At 39.5% G+C, this 22,324-nt stretch overlaps 1 protein-coding gene across 1 annotated transcript in view; it reads left to right on the top strand.

Moving 5' to 3' along the window:
- Positions 1-22,324, top strand: part of LOC126249380 (trithorax group protein osa-like) — a 364,811-nt gene that overhangs the window by 302,679 nt on the left and 39,808 nt on the right. Inside the window, exons 14-16 of the mRNA XM_049951034.1 lie at positions 13,340-13,498; positions 14,131-14,253; positions 14,876-15,050. Coding sequence (XP_049806991.1) covers positions 13,340-13,498; positions 14,131-14,253; positions 14,876-15,050 — 457 coding nt within the window. The remainder of the gene's footprint in view (positions 1-13,339; positions 13,499-14,130; positions 14,254-14,875; positions 15,051-22,324) is intronic.

Below are 22,324 nucleotides of genomic sequence, written 5' to 3'. Positions count from 1 at the left end.
ACTATGTAGAATATTGTGATCACATGCCATCTGATGCAAAAGAGTGGACAGAGGAATTGCAGCTTCTACTCTTCTCTCTTTCAGAAAAGCTTGCAGAATCTTATAACTTATGTACTCATATCCTGTTCATAACATATTTTGTGTTAAAGTGAGAAGTCGTTGAAAAAGGGCCAAAATGGCTTTTTTTGAAGTGAATCTGTAGTAGATATATTATCACAGTGAAGTGGGCAATGGACATTTTTCCATTGTAAGATAACATCAACAAGTGACAGTAGCATCATCCACGCTTTTGGTGCTGGTGGTGTGAAGTAAAAAAGATTTTTATTAGTTGTTGATAATAGTGTTAGTATGTGTTGATGCATGAAATAAGTATTATACAAGGGAATAAATTTTAACTCTTTTGCATTGCTAAAAAGCACAGTTAAAAATACACATATGTTGTTGAGGCTGTGTACTGTCAGTACTTACTGATGGTACACATTGTACAATATATGAATCAAATCATATAACAAAATTGAAGATACTAGTCAGCGGAAAGCCATTAGCGTGTTTAATATTACTGGAGTTAAATTCCGTGAGGTAATGTATGATCCAGTCACATCAATGCAACCACCTGTGGGAAGCATGAACAACCACCTTTTGCAGTGTGGGTGGGCAGAGAGAGAGTCAGTGAGGTTCTGGAAGGAACCAACAGGGATGAAGAGCCATGCCAACTCCAGTGGCATGGCGAGCTGCACTGGGTTTCTAGGCTGTGGACGCATTATGCAGACAGGCCGATTGAGATAGTCCCACGGATTCTCGATTGGATTTAACTGGTGAATTTGGTGGCCAGGGTAGTGTGGTAAATGCATCCTGGCACTCTTCAAAGCATGCAGCTACACTCAGAGTTGTATGACATGTTGCATTTTCATGCTGGTAGATGAGTGTGCTGAGGAAAAAAACAAACTGTGTATTGGGGTGGACATGTTTCCCAAGGGTATTTGCATAGTTGTGGTGATCCATTGTACCATCCAGAATGACAAGATTTATTTATTTATTTATTTTTATTTATTTATTTATTGTTCTGTGGGACCAAATTAAGGAGAAGTCTCCATGGGCATTGAACGAGTCAATACATGAAATTATAACACGATGTTAGAAACAGATAAAATGAAATATAAAAAAACATATTCAGGTGACAAGCCGTAAGTTTAAATAAGGAAAATTAACAATGTAACACTGGAATTTGATTAATTTTTTTTAGCTCTTCCAGGAGCTCGTCGACAGAATAGAAGGAGTGAGCCATGAGGAAACTCTTCAGTTTAGACTTAAAAGCGTTTGGGCTACTGCTAAGATTTTTGAGTTCTTGTGGTAGCTTATTGAAAATGGATGCAACAAAATACTGCACTCCTTTCTGCACAATAGTCAAGGAAGTGCATTCCACATGCAGATTGGACTTCTGCCTAGTATTAACTGAGTGAAAGCTGCTAACTCTTGGGAATAGGCTATTATTGCTAACAACAAACGACATTAAAGAAAATATATACTGTGAGGGCAATGTCAGAATTCCCAGACTATTGAATAGGGGTCGACAAGAGGTTCTCGAACTTACACCACACATAGCTTGAACAGCCCGTTTCTGAGCCAAAAATACCCTTTTTGAATCTGAAGAATTACCCAAAAAATACTACCATACGACATAAGCGTATGAAAATATGCGAAGTAGACTACTTTTCGTGTTGAACTGTCACTTATTTCAGATACTGTTCTAAAGGTAAATGAAGCAGTATTTAGTTTCTGAACAAGATCCTGGACGTGGGCTTTCCACAACAGCTAACTATCAATCAGAACGCCTAGGAACTTGAACTGTTCCGTCTCGCTTATAATATGCCCATTCTGTCTGATCAAAATATCGGTTCTTGTTGAATTGTGGGCTAGAAACTGTAAAAACTGAGTCTTACTGTGATTTAGCATCAAATTATTTTCCACAAGCCACAAACTTATTTCATGAACTACATTATTTGATACTGTTTCAATATTACACAGAGATCCTTCACTATCAAGCTGGTGTCATCAGCAAACAGAAATACTAGAATGCATATCATTTATATAAATAAGAAACAGCAGTGGCCCCAGCACCGACCCTTGGGGAACGCCCCACTTAAGTGCCCCATTGGGACTGAACATCACTACCACTCTCAATATTGCGGAGAATTGCCTTCTGCTTCATGTTCTTTAAGTAAGAGGCGAACCAATTGTAAGCTACTCCCCTTACTCCATAACGGTCCAACTTCTGCAGTAATATTTTGTGGTCAACACAGTCAAAAGCCTTCGTTAAATCAAAGAAAACACCTAGTGTTCGCAACCTTTTATTTAATCTGTCCAAAACCTCACAGAGAAAAGAGAATATAGCATTTTCAGTTGTTAAACCATTTCTAAAACCAAACTGAACATTAGACAGCAAATTATGTGAATTTAAATGCTCCAGTAACCTTGTATATACAACCTTCTCGATAACTTTAGCAAACACCGATGGCATAGAAATAGGTCTAAAATTGTCAACATTATCAATGTCTCCCATTTTATAATGTGGCTTCACTACCGAGTACTTTAATCGCTCAGGAAACCGACCACTCCTAAAGGAAAAGTTACAGATATGGCTAAGTACTGGGCTAACATACATCGAACAATACTTCAGTATTCTGCTAGATACCCTGTCATATCCATGAGAGTTCTTGGTCTTTAGTGATTTAATTATTACCTCAGTCTCCCTCTTGTCAGTATCATGGAGGAGCATTTCAGGTAACAGTCTCGGAACACTTTTTTCTAAGAGCGCTATATGATTCCCTGTTGGGACTAGGTTTCTATTTAGTTCACCTGCTATATTCAGAAAGTGATTATTAAATACTGTACATATATGTGACTTATCAGTAACACGGACATTCCCACTACACACTGATTCTATATCCTCGACCTGTCTCTGCAGACCAGCCACTTCCTTTACGACTGACCATATGGTTTTAATTTTATCCTGAGACTTAGCTATTCTATCTGCATACCACATACTTTTTGCCTTCCTAATAACATTTTAAGCACCTTACAATACTGTTTGTAATGGGCTGTTGCATTTAGATTTTGACTGTTTCTAACGTTTTGATATAATTGCCACTTTGTTCTACAAGATATTCTTATCCCTCTAGTCAGCCACCCAGGCTGCCTGTTTGTGCTAGTACACTGTTTTGAACGTTCTAACGGAAAGCAGCTTTCAAAGAGCACGAGAAAAGTCTTGAGAAAAGCATTATATTTATCGTCTACTGTATCAGCGCTATAAACATCTTGCCACTCTTGTTCCTTGATAAGGTTTACAAAGGTCTGTACAGCAACTGGATCAGCTTTCCTAAACAGCTGATGACTATATTTAACACGTGTTGCAGCACAAAAATCTTTTAGAGTTAAAATTTGTGCATCATGATCTGAAAGGCCATTCACCTTTTTGCTAACAGAATGCCCCTCTAGTAATGAGGAATGAACAAAAATGTTGTATATGGTTGTTCTACTGTTCCCTTGCACTCTCGTTGGAAAGAATACGGTTTGCATAAGATTATATGAATTAAGGAGGTCTACCAGCATCCTCTTCCTAGCACAATCACTTATACAATTAATATTGAAGTCACCACATATAACTAACTTTTTGTAGTTCGTATAAAGTGAACCAAGAACCTCCTCTAGCTTTAGCAAAAATGTTGTGAAATCGGAGTCTGGGGATCTATAAATAACAACAGTTAGAAGTTTAGCTCCACTACATTTAACCACACCTGCACAACATTCAAACACCTTTTCAGTGCAGTACTTTGAAACATCAATTGACTCAAATGGGATGCCGTTTTTCACATACATGGTTACTCCCCCACACCGCAAAGAGCTCCCCGAAAAGCTGCCAGCCAACCTGTATCCTGGTGAAGGAAGCCTCTGAATTATCTCCTTATTTAAGAAGTGTTCAGATATACCAATAATTTCAGAGTCAACATCTATAAGCAGTTCACTAACTTTATCTCTAATACCTTGTATATTTTGTGAAATATACTAATTCCCTCATTACTCGGATACCTAAGCTTTGTCAAAAGTTGTTCCTTTGTTAGAGAGACTTCCCTTAAGCAGGAATACCTGTCAGCTGACTTCAATCTAAAAAAGGTGCAGCTCTAAGACCCACTACTGCAGGAATTTTCCCATGAGTGATCCCACCAACCCCACCTATGCTGTCACCTATAAGCTTTGCCAACCTCCCCTTCCCATACCTGTTGAGGTGTAGGCCATGTCTAGTGAAACCCGTCAAGGAATCATCGAGGGAATGCCACAAAACTGTACCCCAGACAATAACGCTCCCTCCTCTGGCCTGGGCCCTTCACTTTCAGATGTTTCACGCCATCCGTGCCAACTACCATCTGTACGATGAAGCATAAAACATGATTCATCAGAAAAGGCCACCTGTCACCATTCAGTAGACATCCAGTAGTAGCATTGGTGTGCAAATTACAGCCTACTGTGAAGCCGCATACACAGCAATGTATACTGAAAGGTTGTTGAGACACTGTTGGTAATCCCTTGGTTCATCAGATCAGTCAGTTGCTCAGCAGTTGCACATCTATTCAATCCTGCACTTTCTGCAACCATTGTTCACCTCTGTCATCTATGGCCCGTGGTGAACCAGTTGCCTTGGTGCCGGTTTTGAATAGCGCCATTTTGCTATGCGTGGTATACTTTAACCACGGTGACGTGTGAACAATTTACAAACTTAGCCATTTCAGAATGCTTCCACCATTGGCCCGAAAACCAATAAACATGCTCTTTTGGGAGTCAGATAAATTGCTCCATTTTCAAATCAGGACAATGACTGCACTGTTTCCCACGTGCCCCCTGACATGCCTTATATACCCTCTGCTGCCATCTGCTGTCTGTGAGTGGTTACTGTATGTTGACATCGAACATAGGTGGTGCATATTCAGTGTAAGGATTTTTAAATTGATCCTTCACAGCATAATTTAATGTCCTCTGAGTGAACATCAAATGTAGCACACATGTTCATCTAAACTGTTAAAAAAAAAAAAAAGTTTCACATCACCCACATATCTGTGATCGTGTTCACTCGTATATTTGAGGGGAACAGGGAGTGAAAGAATTAACATTATGAAAATAAAAATGGTAAATATTGTGAAATAAAATAACAACAAAATATAGGCAATCTGTTTATAAACATACATTTTAGCTTTGTAAATGCACATTTTAGCGAGTGTGAATTGAAAATCTGTTTCTGGATAACATTCAGTATGCAGTTGCTCCACTCTGTGTATTATAACATACTTTGATCCTCCTTGACAAGCTGTCCGTAAGGTGGTAGCCACATTACAGCTCAGACTAGCCTCTCTCTGATGAGGTAGGAGATTCCTTCCTCAGTACTGCGCAATGTTCAAATTACCCTCAGTAGCAGTGAGAGGTGCCTGACATTTATACATGGTACCAGTCCACAGCGTGACTGAGCCACCTCCGCGCTGAACCTATTGGTTGGCATGCCCAAGATGTGTGTTGGTACCTGGTAGTCTCTACAATCTTCTGTGATGATGATTGTCAGGTGTCAGACAAATTCTGCATCTACTGGCAAAGAAATCTGAATGCTTTTGGTAGAAGTTTCATTCTAGATGATCCCTTACCAAACCTTTCAGTGTACAGAGTTGATTTAAGGTCTACTGTTGTCAATAACATATGTCTAGAGATCAAACTGACTATACAGAGACAGTCATGTGGCATCTGGTTTGACACAGTTCTCTCAGTTGCCTTTGGAAAGTCATTACGCAGCTCTGTTGCTTTCTCCTTGGATATACAGGGTGAGTCACTAACTATTGCCACCTGGAATAACTCTGGAAGAACGACAGTAGAGAAAAGTTTGTGCGACTAATGTTGCATGGGACAACGGGGGCCATGATATGGCATTGGTTTTTTGTTGCTAGGTGGGGTGCTTCAGAGATATGAAGGTCAACTTTGTTTCTTTAAATGGGACGCTATACATTGGTACTTATTTTCTGATAGTGGCTATCGAGACGAATCCAATGATGTGTAACACTATGGCCTTTGAAGTTCAACAAAGGTCAAAAAGGTGGCATGAACATCGATTTACAGAAGGTGTTTGAAGTGATGACCGTTTGTATCAGTGCAGTGCTGCAATCTTATCATCATGGATTTGGTGGTATTCCTTATCACTTTGGCACTGATCGAAACACAAGCTCTGACAATTCTCTCTTGTATATCGTGCAAATAATAAATATTCGCCGAATATGCGTACCCATCTAATGTACCATTGACATGTAAACACCATTCGACGGTTTCACAATAAAACACTAACGGAAACTGTAAGACTAGTAACGCCGAATCAAGCAAATGTGAATGATGTATTCCTTCGAAGAGCAAATCGATATGCTTCTCATTTACAGAGAATGCCAACGAAATTCAGTGAGAGCTAGATACTTATACACCAAAAGATATCCTCCATGTACCCACCCTACATGTCATACACTTAAATGTGTGTATAATAAATTGAGAACAACTGGGTCTTTAACGCATGGGAAACATATCCCGCAAAGCAAAGTTACTAACAAGGAAATGGAAATTGGTACTCTTGCCACTGTGGTTCGAGGTCCTTGTGTTAGTTCGCATCAAATCGCAAGGGAATCTGGCATGAGCCAGAGTAGTAGTGTTCGTGTTCTGCATCGCCATAAATATCATCCTTACCATATCAGTCTCCACCAACAATTAACTGGTACGGATTGTATGCCTGACATTGAATTCTGCCAATGGGCTCAATTTCAGATTCAGAGTGATGACACATTTATGAATTTGATTTTATTTAATGACAAGGCCTCATTCACGAACTGTGGAAATGTTAATTTGTATAACATGCATTATTGGGCAACTGAAAACCCATGTTGGCTGCGGCAAGTTGCACACCAAAAACCGTGTCGGTGAATGTATGGTGTGGGATTCTAGAGGCCAGAATTACAGGCACCTATTTCATCAAAGGAAATCTTAATGGTAGGAAGTACACCACATTCGTGCAAGGAACATTAGGTCTGTTGTTGGAAGAAATACCTTTAGGAACAATGAACAGAATGTGGCATCGACACTATGGGTGTCCGACACATTTTTCGCTGATGGCTAGAAATGAGTTGCAGAGAGAATTCCCAAATCATTGGATTGGACATGGAGGAGATGTGTCGTGGTAGCCTCATTCGCCACACTTGACGCCTCTGGATTTTTTCTTGTGGGGATTCGTAAAAGACATAGTTTATAAAGACATTCCAACTACACTGAAGATATGCGAGAGAGAATTGTCAGAGTATGTGCTTCGATAAGTACCAAAGTATTAAGGAATACCACTAAATCCATGATAAGAGGATTGCAGCACTGCATTGATACCAATGGTTGTCACTTACAACATCTTCTGTAAATGGACGTTCATGCCACCTTTGTGACCTTTGTTGACCTTCAAAGACCTTACTATTACACATCATTGGAATCGTCTTGATAGCCACTGTCAGAAAATAAGTACCAAACTCTAGCATCCCATTTGAAAAAACAAAGTTGACCTTCATATCTCTGAAGTGACCCCACATAGCAACAAAAAACCAACGTCGTATTATGGTCCCTGTTTTTCCCATGCAACTTTTGTCCCACAAACTTTTCAGCTTCTATCATACTTTTGGAGGTATTTTAGGTGGCAATAGTCAGTGACTCGCCCTGTATATGAGCCATAATGTATATGTTAGACACATTAGCTAGTACTGTTAACTGTCAATGACAACTACAAGGCATATCTCTCTCTCCTGTCTCATGACAGATGTACAAATGACATTACTGTGATGTATGTTAGCAGTTGGGCATCTTCCCACTTAGACATCCTGCCTTGCCTTAAGATGATAAAGTGCACACAGTTTACTTTTGAAGTGCCTCTTTGAGACATATTGACAAGCTAAATAGTGTACACAGACTACATTATCATTCCATGTGCTCTACTAAATCGCACAGAGAAAGTAGTTTTATGTTTAACACATCTGCACAGTCATTGTCGTAAGAGAGCTGAGAAAGAGTTTTGTGTGTGTGTGTGTGTGTGTGTGTGTGTGTGTGTGTGTGTGTGTGGGCGCGGGGTGGTGGGGGGGAATTATAATAAACAGAAACAGATATTTTGTCCCACAAACTTAATTTTTGTTATTCTTGTGTTTAAAGTGAAATGGATATTTTATTTTTTGCCCCAATCTCAAAATACACACATCAAAAAAATTTTGCATCGCTTTGGTTCTGGAACCTTTATAGAAAATTGGAATAGATATCAACATAAACATCATTTCCGCCTTTTTTTTTTTATTGCTCATGAAAACCACACATTGCGTGTTGTACCACCATACAGTGAGACCTTCAGAGGTGGTGGTCCAGATTGCTGTATACATCGTTACCTCTAATATGCAGTAGCACATCCTCTTGCAATGATGCATGCCTGTATTCATCATGGCATACTATCCACAAGTTCAGCAAGGCACTGTTGGTCCAGATTGTCCCACTCCTCAATGGCGATTCAACGTAGATCCCTCAGAGTAATTGGTGGGTCACGTTGTCCATAAACAGCCCTTTTCAATCTATCCCAGGTTTGTTCGATAGGGTTCATGTCTGGAGAAAATGCTGGCAACTGTTGTCAAGCGATGTTGTTATTCTGAAGGAAGTCATTCACAAGATGACAAGGGGGCGTGAATTGTCGTCCATGAAGACGAATGCCTCACCAATATGGTTGCACTGTCGATCATAGGATGTCATTCACGTATTGTATAGCCGTTAAAGCACCTTCCATGACCACCAGCAGCGTACGTTGGCCCCACATAATGCCACCCCAAAACATCAGGGAATCTCCATCTTGCTGCACTCACTGGACAGTGTGTCTAAGGCGTTCAGCATGACTGGGTTGCCTCCAGACACGTCTCTGACGATTGTCTGGTTGGAGGCATATGCGACACTCATGGGTGAAGAGAACGTGATACCAATCCTGAGAGGTCCATTCGGCATGTTGTTGGGCCCATCTGTACCGCATTGCATGGTGTTGTGGTTGCAAAGGTGGACCTCGCCATGGACGTCAGGAGTGAAGTTGCGCACTGTTTGAGTCATAACATGATGTCTTGTGGCTGCATGAAAAGCGTTGTGCATCATAGTGGCATTACTGTCATGGTTCCTCCGAGCCATATTTCGTAGGCAGCGGTCATCCACTGCAGTAGTAGCCCTTGTGCGGCCTGTGCGTGGCATGTCATCAACAGTCCCTGTCTCTCTGTATCTCCTCCATGTTCGAACAACTTCGCTTTGGTTCACTCTTTGACTCCTGGACACTTCTCGTGTTGAGAGCCCTTCCTGGCATAAAGTAACAATGCGGATGCGATCGAATCATGGTATTGGCCGTCTAGGCAGGGTTGAACTACAGAAAACATTAGCCATGTACCTCCTTCCTGGTTGGATGACTGGAACTGATCAGCTGTCGGACACCCTCCAACTAATAGGCGGTGTCCATGCATGGTTGTTTACATCTTTGGGCATGTTTAGTGGCATCTCTGAACAGTCAAAGGGACTGTCTCTATGATACAATATCCCCATTCAACATCTGTCTTCAGGAGTTCTGGGAACCGGGGTGATGCAAAACTTTTTTTGATGTGTGTACCAGTAAATGATTGATGATACATTTCGGAAGTTGGTGTCAGTTGATGCATTTGACTTATGTAGGCATTGGTTGTCTCATTCTTTCTCTACAAATAACACATTCTGCAAACTCTTGTGAAATGACAAGATAAACCATATGCTTCCCTTCATTATTCTGTTATTTTAGTTACTTCTGATGTGATAGTAAATCTATAAAGCTTTTAAAGAAAATTGAGAGATTGATTGTGCAGTAATTTAACATAGTTGAGAGTAGGTCAATATTCATAACGTTCAATGATAGCATACGGAAAGTTGGTTTTAATCATTGACAAGAGTGGTTCATTGATAGGTATATCACTCGCAGTGATGTAACACAGTGTAAGAACAGTGGTCATAAAAAGCTCTTAACGTGCAGGGTCCAGAGGTGAGTGTTGTGCCTTTTCAATGATGATGAGTTTCAAATTTAACATGGCTTGGTGCCGTAAGTGAGTGGCGGTCCATCTCAATCAGTTTCAAAGAAAACTATATGAAGGGAAGTGTGTGCAAAGGACGTTTCGAGTTGTGTAACTCATGAGAGGCCATTGCTCAGAGCGGTACATAAAGCTGCACTTCTTCAATGGACCAAACACACACAAAAAATGGAAGTGATCGTATGGTGTCAGTGGCCGGGAGTTCCCAGTCGGGAAGTTCTGCTGCCAAGTGCAGGTCTTATTGAGTGTGACGCAACATTGGGCGACCTGCATGTTGAGAATGGGGATGAAATGATGATGACAGCACAACACCCAGTCGCTGAGGGGAGAAAATCTTCCGCCCCTGTCAGGAATCGAACCCGGGCCCCTGTGTGTGGCAATCCAATGCACTGACCATTCAGCTGGACAACACACACACAAATTGGACATTAGCATGATGGAGTTGAGTAGTGTGGTCTGTCGAGTTGCGGTTTGACCTCTTTTATACAGTGCAAGGCATTGGGGGCAGTGACACACTGATGAGGCAGTGTGTGGAGGCAAGAGGTAGTTCTGTGATGTTTTGGGGGTATTTTTTCGTACCATTACTTGGAATCCCCCATTCGGGTTACTGTGAACATGAGCTGGGATGTTGATTTCAACAGTATGAGTGACTAAATGTCACCCTTTCTTCATCGTCATGATGAGAATGCCGTGGACACTCCCCTCTTTCAACACAATAACAGCTGTGTTCACTGGGTTTCATGCATATGTGCTTGGTTTGATGAAGACTTGGAGCTTTACTGCATTTCAGTAGGTGTGCTAAATCATCTGATGGTAATCCCATAGAAACTGTGTGGGAAGGTTTGGAATAATGGGTGAAATGACAGTCAGCCTTCCCACATTTTGGTAGCTATACAGGATCTAACCATAAGTGAGTGGCTTCAGTTAGGTATGTCACACCTGAAGAAACTTACAGGTTCTCTTCCTTGCAAAACTGGAGTGATTGTGAAAGCTAGAAACATTGTTGTGCAGTATTAGCATCGTAGTGTTTTGGGGGGTGACTAATTTTTTCCCCAGTATGCTAATGTAACATAAAGATGTGACACATTCTCTTCATGACATCATTTTCATCATCTGCCAGTGCCATTATCAATTATGTAATTAAATCATTTTTAAGTATGCAGCACTTGACAAGAAAAAAGTGAGAGATCATCCATATAAGTGTTAAAAGGAATCGATGAAACTTCGGTTACACTATAAGTCAGTTCGCTCTAAAGGCCATAATTGAACTACATACCTAAGAATTACAATAACGAACAACTTAAATTGGAAGAAAATACACAGGAAATGTTTTGGGAAGACAAACCAAAGGCTTTGGCAGAAAACTTAGAATATGCAGCAGATCTAGTAAAGAGACTGCCTGCACTGCATTTGTCCGTCCTCTTCTGGGGTACTGCTGCATGGCGTCGGATCGTTACATGGTTCGATTAATGGAGCACATTGAGAAAATTCAAAGAAGGGCAGCAAATTTTGTAGTATCGAGAAATATGGGAGAGAGTCATGGACATGATGCAGGATTGGGGTGGACATAATTAAAACAAAGGTGTTTTTCACTGTCACACGATCTTCTCACGAAATTTCAATCACCAACTTTCTCCTCCGAATGTGAAAATATTTTGTTGACACTGACCTACAAAGGGAGAAACGATCATCATAATAAAATAGGGGAAATCAGAGATTGCACGGAAAGGTATAGTTGTTGGTTTTTTCCGCGCATTGTTTTAGAATGGAATAACAGTTAATAATAGAGATATTATTCCTCTACTTGCACTGATTCATCAGCATGAAATTGAAGGCCGCAATGGTGTTCTTTTAGTTTTGGAAAAAGATTAAAATTAGATGGGTCCAAGTCAGAACTGTGTGGAGGGCGATCGACCGTCAGTGATCCCCCTAAGCATCGGATTACAGCAGATGTCACTGTGCTCGTGTGTGATCTGGCATTGTCATGCTAAAGAAGAGGTTGGATGAACTCTTCAAATTCAAAACTCGATTACAGCATTCAGTTTCTCACACACCGACATAGGTACGTTACATACCGCCATGCTGTACACTACAATTCAGAGCCCTCTAGTGGCAGAGGGTTGCAAATATGTAGACACAAAGAATAAAAGTGTAGAATGGTAACAACATTAATTTTATTTAAAAAATCATTGAAGTGTTTTAATGTAAAAAAAAAAAAATATTGCAGGCATACTTTTCAGTAAGCCCTTGTACAACATTGCTCCAAATATGTTATAAAGTTCCCTCCAGAATTATAATTCCAAACAGAATGGAAAAGAACAGGTTTTGTATAGTGGAGCAATTCCTGCCACATAACAAACTGATTTTTATTCATTAGCTCAGCACGTGCAGACAGTCCCAGTATTTGATGAACATCTTAATATGCAGGTCCTGGTCTGAATGCCTTGTAGACTGTTGTGTCCACTATGACTGCTAAATATACAGCAGTACCCGTGATGTAGCCCCTTTCCCCTCTCTTTGTATACATACTAATGCTGATCATCATGAATCTTTGTTAGCACTGAGTGATAAGATTCATACATTGGACCCACTTTATGTTGGGGCTGCTGATATTCAAGTCTACAATCCAAACTTCTTGATTTAGCACTGTTTGAGTTACCATTGTCTTCTTTCCCTAAGCTCCTTAAACAAGGCCATAGCTGAATCCTTTCCCCATCTGCTCCTCAACACCTCCCCTTTTTTCAGCAAGTTCATGTTGATGGTTAATTTAATTGTCCTCTTTGACTTGTTGACAGGTCTCTATGTGCATGTGCATGAATCAGTGATAATTCCAAGACGAAACATTGTTAGTTATTTTGCTGTGCTGATGATTTGGTGTGAAATTTCTGAAAAATGTACTTCCCTGTGTAACACCTTCGACATTTTCACATACTGACTGAATGTATGTTCCTATAATTTACACACAGTTTTTTTTTCTGTTCCTTGCTGAGAAAAGGTAATACTTTACTTTAATATGAAATCTTTTTGAGAGACTATTAAGCAGATTGTTATAAAAAGCAATTTGACACTTCTGTAGTTTGTGAATACTTGGAGGAATTACTGATTTAGATTTTGACTATTGTACTTTACTTGTTGAAGCATTTGTGTGTGATGAAGGATTCTTTCAATTACAGGCTCATCAAATTCACAGGATTCATTTCCAGCAGCTGGTTCAAGTGGAGCATCCATGGATGGATATAGTTACGGTTACCCACCAGGAAGCACACCTGATTACAGTTCTCCACCAATGCAAAGGCCTTCCTCCCAAACAAATGCCCCTTCGCCCCACCCGGGTAAGTCTTAAACCTCTATAAGATTTGATAGAAAATATTTTGATATTACAGTTAAGAGACTAGTTTCCATATCTTCTGAGGAGTCCAGTTTGCACTGCTTTTGTACAATTTCCAGAGGCAAAAATCTGAAATTCTGATAAATTCTTAATGCACAATCTTCATTTATAAACTCAGTATCAAAATATTATGTCACATGTAGATATCTGCTTCAGATTGCTGGATAAATATTTCTCCCCTGCTGAGGTAGACCAGCAAGTTCTGGCAGGAATTGTTGCTTTTATATTTGTTATTTTAGGTGTGTGACCACTCTTTGGTGCCATTGAAGGGGGAGAAAGATAGGGTTATCATAATCTGAAAGTAAAGTGCTCCTCATGGGTAGGCATTTATTGATACTTTATTTTGTATTACATCTGTGCCTCATTTTGAGCTTAATTTGTAAAATATAGTATAATGTAAGAGATTGCTTTGCATTTTTGTGTTTATAATTTGCTTTGTTAGTAGCTATGGAGGCCATGAGAAAACACACTTTTAAGTTTGATCTTCCTTCTCTGCTTTTATCTGTAAAACTCATAACTTGATTTTGACTGCAACCTGTTGGGGGAATTTGTGACAGCAGTTGCTTATTCTGCTAGGTGTGGGGGTGCCGACGCAAGGTGCGGGGGATAACATTAGCGTTTCCAACCCTTTTGACGACGTGGCGACTGGGCAGAGGCCCAATCCTTACTGCCCTTCTGGAGGCCCCTCTCGTCCCCAAGGTAACCCTCCCTAGATGTTCTTGCTCGCATGCTTCAGTGTGAGTTTTCCTTTTGCTTTCTGTTTATTACTTTTTTTTCCATTTCACACGTCAGCATGAACTGACACTTTAATCTTCTAAGAAAACTAATTTCCTTGTTGATTTGCCTATATATGTTAGCTTGAGTGGCAAAAATTCATAAAGGGAATTGTGTTGTTTCCTAAAACATGGGAGGGAATGGGTGGCTAACTGTAGAATGGTTTCTGTGTGATTCTGTCCAGTGTTGTTGCTTGCTTGCTGGTTTACCTCTTTTTGTACTGTTTCTTCCCATAGATTTATTTCTTTGCACTTTTTTGAAAATTTTTTAATATGTTGAGCTGTTGTTGTTGTATTGAGTAATGATGTTTTAACTCCATGCATTTTGTATTTGTTTTTCTTCACTAATTTGTATTTAAGTCTGTATACCCAGTCTGTGTGAAGTAAAGTAATTGTTGCATTGTTTGTTATTGATGTTCAGTAAGTTGCTCATCTCAGTAATTCTTTTAATTTGCAATATATAGAGTATCCAAATTACACTGATTACAATTTACTGCAAATATAGTACAGTTTTGGAATGGTACTCTGGTTAATATTAATTTTTGCAGGAATTCAGCAAGGCTATCAAGGCCAGTCCGGGTACTCTCAGTACCCGGATCAGTATCCCCATAGTCGTGGACAACCAACGAATATGGGACAGGAATTCAATCAGCAGTACTCTCCCGGCAGCTCATATCCACCTGCTCGGCCTATGTATCCTCCCTACGCTTCTGAGGCTGAAAGGTGGGCTTTGAGTTCCTCAGTATATAAACCCATGTGCATGTATTTCCTCATGGAGTGATCTGATATTGACTTCTTGTAATGTGTTGTCAGGATATGTATTGTTCACTGCCATGCATTTGTGACTAATTTTTGCTTCAGAAGAATAGAAAAGAGAAGTACCACAGATCTCTGAAAGGTAAACATCCCTTAGTTGGAAACAACGAAGTATATGAGAGGACAGCGTAGTGAAGCAGCAGTCGTGAAACAACAGTGACGGGGGGGGGATTAGAATGGTAATAAAATTGCCTCATATTTGGAGGAGAGAAAGGTCAAATATTTTTGTTTGTGTTTATTTATTACTCTGGAGAACAGCCAAAGTGGTTCTTCCTGGAAAATGTTTATATTTGGAGAAAGAGACTGCAGGTAATGTATAATATTAATGAATGAACCTTGTGCAAGCTCCTGTGCAGTGGTGTAGTCATTCTCACCGGAGGATTACAAGTGTACTATTTGTGCTCTGTTCCTCTGCCATTTTCGCAGGGGAATGAAAAAAGTGAACTCCACCACAACACATTTAAGCTGTGGTAAGTGGCTTACATAGAATTACCAACAAATGGAATATTGTCTGCACTGTTTGGTCTATGCTGAGGTAAAGTTGATGTTAAAATATTTCACATAATCAAAATTTGAATTGTTGCTGTAAGATGCTGCTTATATTTTACCAGGAACTTCTCCACTACAAATTTTTGCATACAACATTCAAACTGTAATGTAACGACTGTAATATGAAGACCAATCAAAGGAGCTGTCTCTGTTTACTGCTCTACAGTATTGTTTGATGTTCTTTTATTTCTGTATGGGGGGGGGGGAGAACTAGTGTGCAGATGGCATGAATTTTGCATGAGAGTTCAGACTGACTGACATGCACCATGTAACAAAGGTTAAAAAATGTATTTTATTTATGGTGCCGCAACATGAATTTCCTATAGACTCCCACTAGAAATAAAAATGTTGTGACAAGCGTTACATTGCAGACATGAATTGAAAATACCAATACTACCACCACCACCACCACCACCACCACCACCACGACCAGGACCAGGACCAGGACCACTCCTCTCCACAAGATAAGTTATGACTACATATTCTGGGATACAACAATTGTGGCAGTCGCCAGGAAAATGTCAGTTCCCCCAACCCTTGTACTTTCTTCTTCTGTAATTGCCAATGCCAATTAGAATTCAGTCCATGGCGGCAAATGCATACAGTTAACACAGTGTCAATTATGACATGGCTGTCATTCAGGTAGCATAATAAAAAACAACAGTTACTCAGGTGACACCTATCACTGACATGTATTATTTAGTAATGCTATGCTTGATTCGTGCAGTTGCTGTTAGTATGGCTTTCAAACTGTGTTGTGACTTTGAGTCACTTATGTATTCACTGGATTAAATAATTGGCAAGGAGAATGTAGATTCCTCTTGAGTACTTCCTTGCTCATGTTTGTTAGCTAATGCTACTAAATTCCAGTACACACAGAGGAAAATGAAAGGATCACATACGAGGTATTTAAGAATTTCATGCAATTTTAAAGAGAGTCCCAGAGGAGAAGAAATCGTGACCAGACAGCAGATTGCCACAGCAAAAGCATGTACCGTTTCACCTTAGATACTATATAGAATATGTGCAGAAGTATACTGAATGGAAACGTATGATTGATATGGAACTTTGTCTGAGAATAAGGATATTATCAGGTACTGCCAGAAGTGAAGCTTTGAGGGCCGATCGTGATTCATGTTCAAGTAGTTCAGTTGCTAGAACACTTGGCCACAAAAGGTGACGGTTCAAGTCCTGGTTTAGTGCATGGCTTTAAACTGCCAAGAAGTTTCAAGTATATTAAAGAAAGAAGACTTGTGTTCATAATTTGCACAATTTCTAGAAAAAAAACGTTTTTGATCTCGCTTTTTTAGAATTGTGTGATTGTTGTCCATATCCTATAAGCCACAAGTGGCAGATGTCTTAATGTCTTAAAGGCATGAAATGATTTCACAGGGGGCCTTCATTTGATAGACAGAATTGTAAAATTTTTGGGATTAAAATACATAAAGTGTGTTGATAAGGCTTACTATCCAAAGAAGAATCCAATGTTAGATCAAAAATTTTTTGTGTGTTGAAGACCTGACCTAACGACAGTCACATTTGTCAAGATTTGAAAGACAGTGGTAGTTTACAAGTGTTCGCCATGAAAGGAAACAGACATTTTTGCAGTCTTTGCTATTTCAGTTGCACTTAGACAATAAATGTATATTGTTATTTGTATTTATTATTGAAGTGTGATTGAAATAGATGACACTTTGAAAAAATTGTCAATACCTGCTTTGCGAGATACAACTAACTGAAAAAATGTGCAAAATTAATACTCCTATCCAACAAATTCAATCTTTATCATGAGGAGGTGAGTGCAAGAAGAGGTTACATCCAGAAATACCACATGCGGAATGAATTTAAAATGTGCAGAGTTTGCTCAAGGAAGTGATTGATCTTGTAACTGTGGGAGATGTGTTCAAGTGAAAGGCTTACACCACACTGAAAATTTGCACAGTCAGAAGAAAGTTCGACAGTGTTACCACTGATCTGAATGATTTCTCTGATACTGAATTTTAAGATATTTTCTAAAGTTAATCAAAACATGGTAATTGCTGTTATATTATTTATTCCCTTTCTTGCTACAAAGCTGTAAAACCTTCTCTCTTGCATCTTTGCTCTCCAGAAATTTTCAGAGAAATACATTTTATCTGTTGACATGTAATGTATACAGAAATTAGAGGACTTCTATCCTTCATTGGTATGTCATTTCATTGCAAATGGATAATTGTGTACTGTAATCCCACATAGTTAATGTTTTGTTTTTGTTTTTGCCTCTGAGCAGTAATCTTGATAGGTGTATCTCAGAACAGGGAGCCACTGTAAAGTACAGGGTAGTTACCATTTGAATTCCATTTTCAAAATGCTGTAAATTAAAAAAAAACATTGCTCCGAATGACATATCAATAGAATATTATTGAAGAAGGGGGAAACTTTATTTTACCACTAGGCAGCACCTTAAGCGTCATAATGTAAGTGGTTTTGGCTACTAACAAAAAATGAATCACAATATGACAGCCATGATGTTAGTTGCATATTAAACTAACCATACTATGTAATGATGGCAGAAGTTTGGCATTCAATAGTTGTGGTACTTTAAGTTAGCGAAGCCCATCCACTGCGACATGGTTGTACTACGTCGGATGGGAAAAATTGGTTTTTAACTGTCTAGAGACCAGAAACTGCATAAAAAGCAACAGTGACATCTGGTTTTAGTTTTCACAAGGCCAAGAAATGGCATAAAAAGCATGTCATGAGACTGGCGCAAGATGTGTTCAATATGCTGTCCACCGTTTCCTGCCACAAGTTGAAATCTATAAATGGGATGTTGCACAACAGATTGGAGTCTATCATGGTTCACGTTCAGAATGTGGTGCTCAATGTGTGCATTCATATCAGCTATGTTTGTTATCAGAGTGCTAAACACACTATCTTTCAGGTTACCCCACAGCCAGAAGTCACATAAAGATCAAATGATCTGAACATCCAGGCTGTAGGGAAATGACAGCTGACAATTCTAGCATTTCCAAAGTGCCTCTGCAGCAACTGCATCACTGACCGTGCAATATGCAGAGGAGCACCACCTTGCATTCAGTGTTTAACTGTGATGGCATAGGTAACAGGCCTTGCAGGACCCATCTCCTCAGAAAATATGGTCTTATAATATCATCAACCTGCACAATGCAGTTACTGTTGCAGAATGAAGCAGTAACGGTTGATGTGTCAGCAGATTTCCCGTCGACCATATTCTGCAATTCTGTGTATTGTCATGTCCTTGTAGTTGGAAATGGGTTTTGTCTGTGTGCAGAATGTTCTATGGCCATTCATTGTCTACTTTCATGCAAGTAAGAACACTAGAGAAAATGTTTTTGTTATTGGTAAGTCAGCATGAAGCAACTCCTGAAGATTGGTAAAATTGTGGATAGCAATGCAGGATGTTTTGTAAAAATTTATTCACCATGCTCACATTCATGTCCAAAGTTTGGGCAATTCCCCATGCACTGCATGTTTACACACCACCTCGTGACCTCTCCTGCAATGCTGTGGTCACTTCTACTGATGTTTGATCAGTTGTTTTTCTCCCTGTGCCACACTACACTACAGAAGAACCTGTCTTTTTGAATTTTATAATAATTTTCTCCAGAATTTTTGCAAAAATTGGACCAATGCCTATTTTTATACCCTTTAGCACCTGGAACATTCTGCAAAGCAACTGACACCAAGCGAGGTGGCACAATGGCTAGCACACTGGACTCTCATTTGGGAGGACAACGGTTCAATCCCGCATCTGACCATCCAGATTTAGGTTTTCTGTGATTTCCCGAAATCGCTCCAGGCAAATGCCGGGATGGTTCCTTTGAAAGGACATGGCCGACTTCCTTCCCTAATCCAATGAGACCGATGACCTCGCTGTCTGGTCTCCTCCCCCAAACAACCCAACCCAACCCAACCCAGCTGGCACACATCACTGTTCTTGTAGAAGAGCTTTACCAGTATCATGCAATACTGCTTTGAGACATGCATGCCAAGCATCTCAGGTGCAAAATTAGGAATAGCTGTGTCTTTTATTTTGCTTATTCTGCCACTTACAGTCCCATCTAGTCATTTTTTTTCCATAACGTTTTCCCCTTGTTCGATAATAATCTGTACAAATTTGACCTCATTCTGAGCAGTGGTTAGGTTTTTACTGAGTTTTGAAACTGGTACTTCAATCATAATCACCCTGCATATACTCTTTGAGGTTTCTGAATTAATACATACATTTATAGCAAACTAAAAACAGTCAGCGCCATTTTGATGATGATTTGTGAAAATGCTGAAATTGTCTGTATGTATGGGAAAATCCAAACCTAATGACAACTCTACAATCAGTTGCATGAAACCAAGTTCTATTCTGAATTGAGCAAAATGGTCACACTACTGGCCACATTTATAGGTAGTCCACAGCACATGCATGGGTACGCACAAGATGCAATAACACATGTTTGTGCATAGGCTCACACAGATCTTTTTATATCACATGCACATGAAATCCTACACAAGATAAAATAAAAGAACTTTTGCTAACTAGACAATTGTCATTGGATCATCATTATATTTCTGCAAGGCTTTAAACAAAAATTGAAATCTTCAGTGGATTTCATTTCCAAGCATAACGGTTTTGAAGAGAAATACTGTTGGTTGTTTTCCATTTAATGGCAAAATATAATTGTCACATGTAAACATTTTGACTTAGTTGACAGAAAAGACCTCACAATGTCAAGTTGATAGTGTCATCTCTGCAGAAACAGCAGGTATCACCAGTGATCAGGACTTCTTTGAAGTTGTCACCAAAATGTTATTTATGGTCCATGTGGCTTATTCAACAACCATTCTCCATGCACATCTAATGGGAAATGACTGAGATGATACCCAGGAGCATTACTTGCTGAGACTGACTACCAGTGGCAGTTAAGGATATCCACTGTAACACGACACTCCACTGAAGATAGCTGCAAATCCATCACTTAAAAAGTATGAAACAATGATGCTGAACTCTGTAATTGTTGGGCTTTTCTGTACTCGCCATTACTCTCAAAAACATACAAAGCACTCATCAGTGTCAAGTATTGCAATTCGGTGAAACTGATAAAGTACATTTGCAAATATCTCAATGGAGGAAATGATATGGCAGTTTTTGGAGCAGTAAATGCAACAGCACCTATAAATGGAATCGACCAGTACCAACTGGAATGGTACATTAGTAGGAATGAAATAGTATGGTGCATTTTATCATTTCCAATCCATGAACAACGTCGAATAGTTACTCATTTCACAGTGCACCTTGAAAATTGACAGTGTGTGTACTTCACAATGGAAAATGCATGTGTAAGAGCATTGTCATGATTGCGAACAATATTAACTGTGTTTTTCTCAATATGCGAGGATGTTACATGCATAAGACAGTAATCTGTAGTGCCAACATGTTATTCACGGAATGCATCAACAAACAAGTTTAAACAATACAAACAGTGCAAAGCAGTTTCAGGACATCCCAATTTAGGTTTGATTGACATCTTAGGCCATCAGTACACCATTCACCAAACAATGCAGCATGTCAATTAGTCTACATGGCCTGACAACCTTCCAAAAACTGGGAATAGTAATTGGTCAAGTATGTGTGTGTTTCAAGTGTGCAATGCTTGCCAGGAACTAAATTTTGGAAAATCCACCAGTTATCCCATGTAAAACAGCCATTGATGACATTAACTCATGTCTCAAATCATCAGTTTTATTACAACATTTACAGACATTGATTTCTGAAGACCAATTAACATGTGCAATTACGACTTGAAGCGTCTGCTGGACATTTGCAAAACAGTTGTTGGATACTAGAATGTTTAAACAGCAATTGATGAATTTGCACAACTTTATGCATTGTCAACAAACTTCTATAAAATCACAGCAGCTACAGATGAACTGATTCACTAAGTTCCACCAAATATCACACAGAATCACAAAAATCACTAGCTGCTCATGCAAGTGCTACATTAACAGACAATACCAATGATGTCAGTGCCATCAATTCCTGCATCTAAAATGAAACACCAGGTAGAGTGACAACATATCAGTCCATTGATACCGTAATGAATCAAGAAAAAGCTCTTAATTATTCAACTCGATTTGCCAGGCATGGCACAACACATTTCAACATTGAAAATTGGCATGCCTATCATTCTTCTGTGGAACATTAAAATCCACCACTACTTTGCAACAGCTCCAGGGTTGCAGTGAAAAAGATGTTGAACAATATCATCAAAGCTTCAATTTGAAGTTGAAAATTTACAGGAGAAGATGCACTGTTGCCACACATCCCAATGATTCTCTAATGGACATGCCATACAAACTGAAATGTTTGTAGTTTGTGTTGTGACTTGCATTTTCTGTGACCATTAACAAATTACAGGGAAAATTGCTATCAGTGTATGGACTAAATTTGGGAAATTCGTGCTTCTTATGCATACAGCTGTATGTGACATGCCCACACTTTTGGAAACCTTATGATTTATTTGTTCATACAGCAGACGCAAAAGGCAGAGATCCAGCACACAGTTCTAAGGATCAGTGCATAGTCTGTTGCAGAGTGAAAATTCATTCTGAAAGTAACT

This window comes from Schistocerca nitens, chromosome 3, assembly GCF_023898315.1.
Source record: "Schistocerca nitens isolate TAMUIC-IGC-003100 chromosome 3, iqSchNite1.1, whole genome shotgun sequence".
Lineage (NCBI taxonomy): Eukaryota > Metazoa > Arthropoda > Insecta > Orthoptera > Acrididae > Schistocerca > Schistocerca nitens.
The sequence above is the reverse complement of the archived record's forward strand: the minus strand, read 5'-3'. Positions and strand labels throughout refer to the sequence as shown.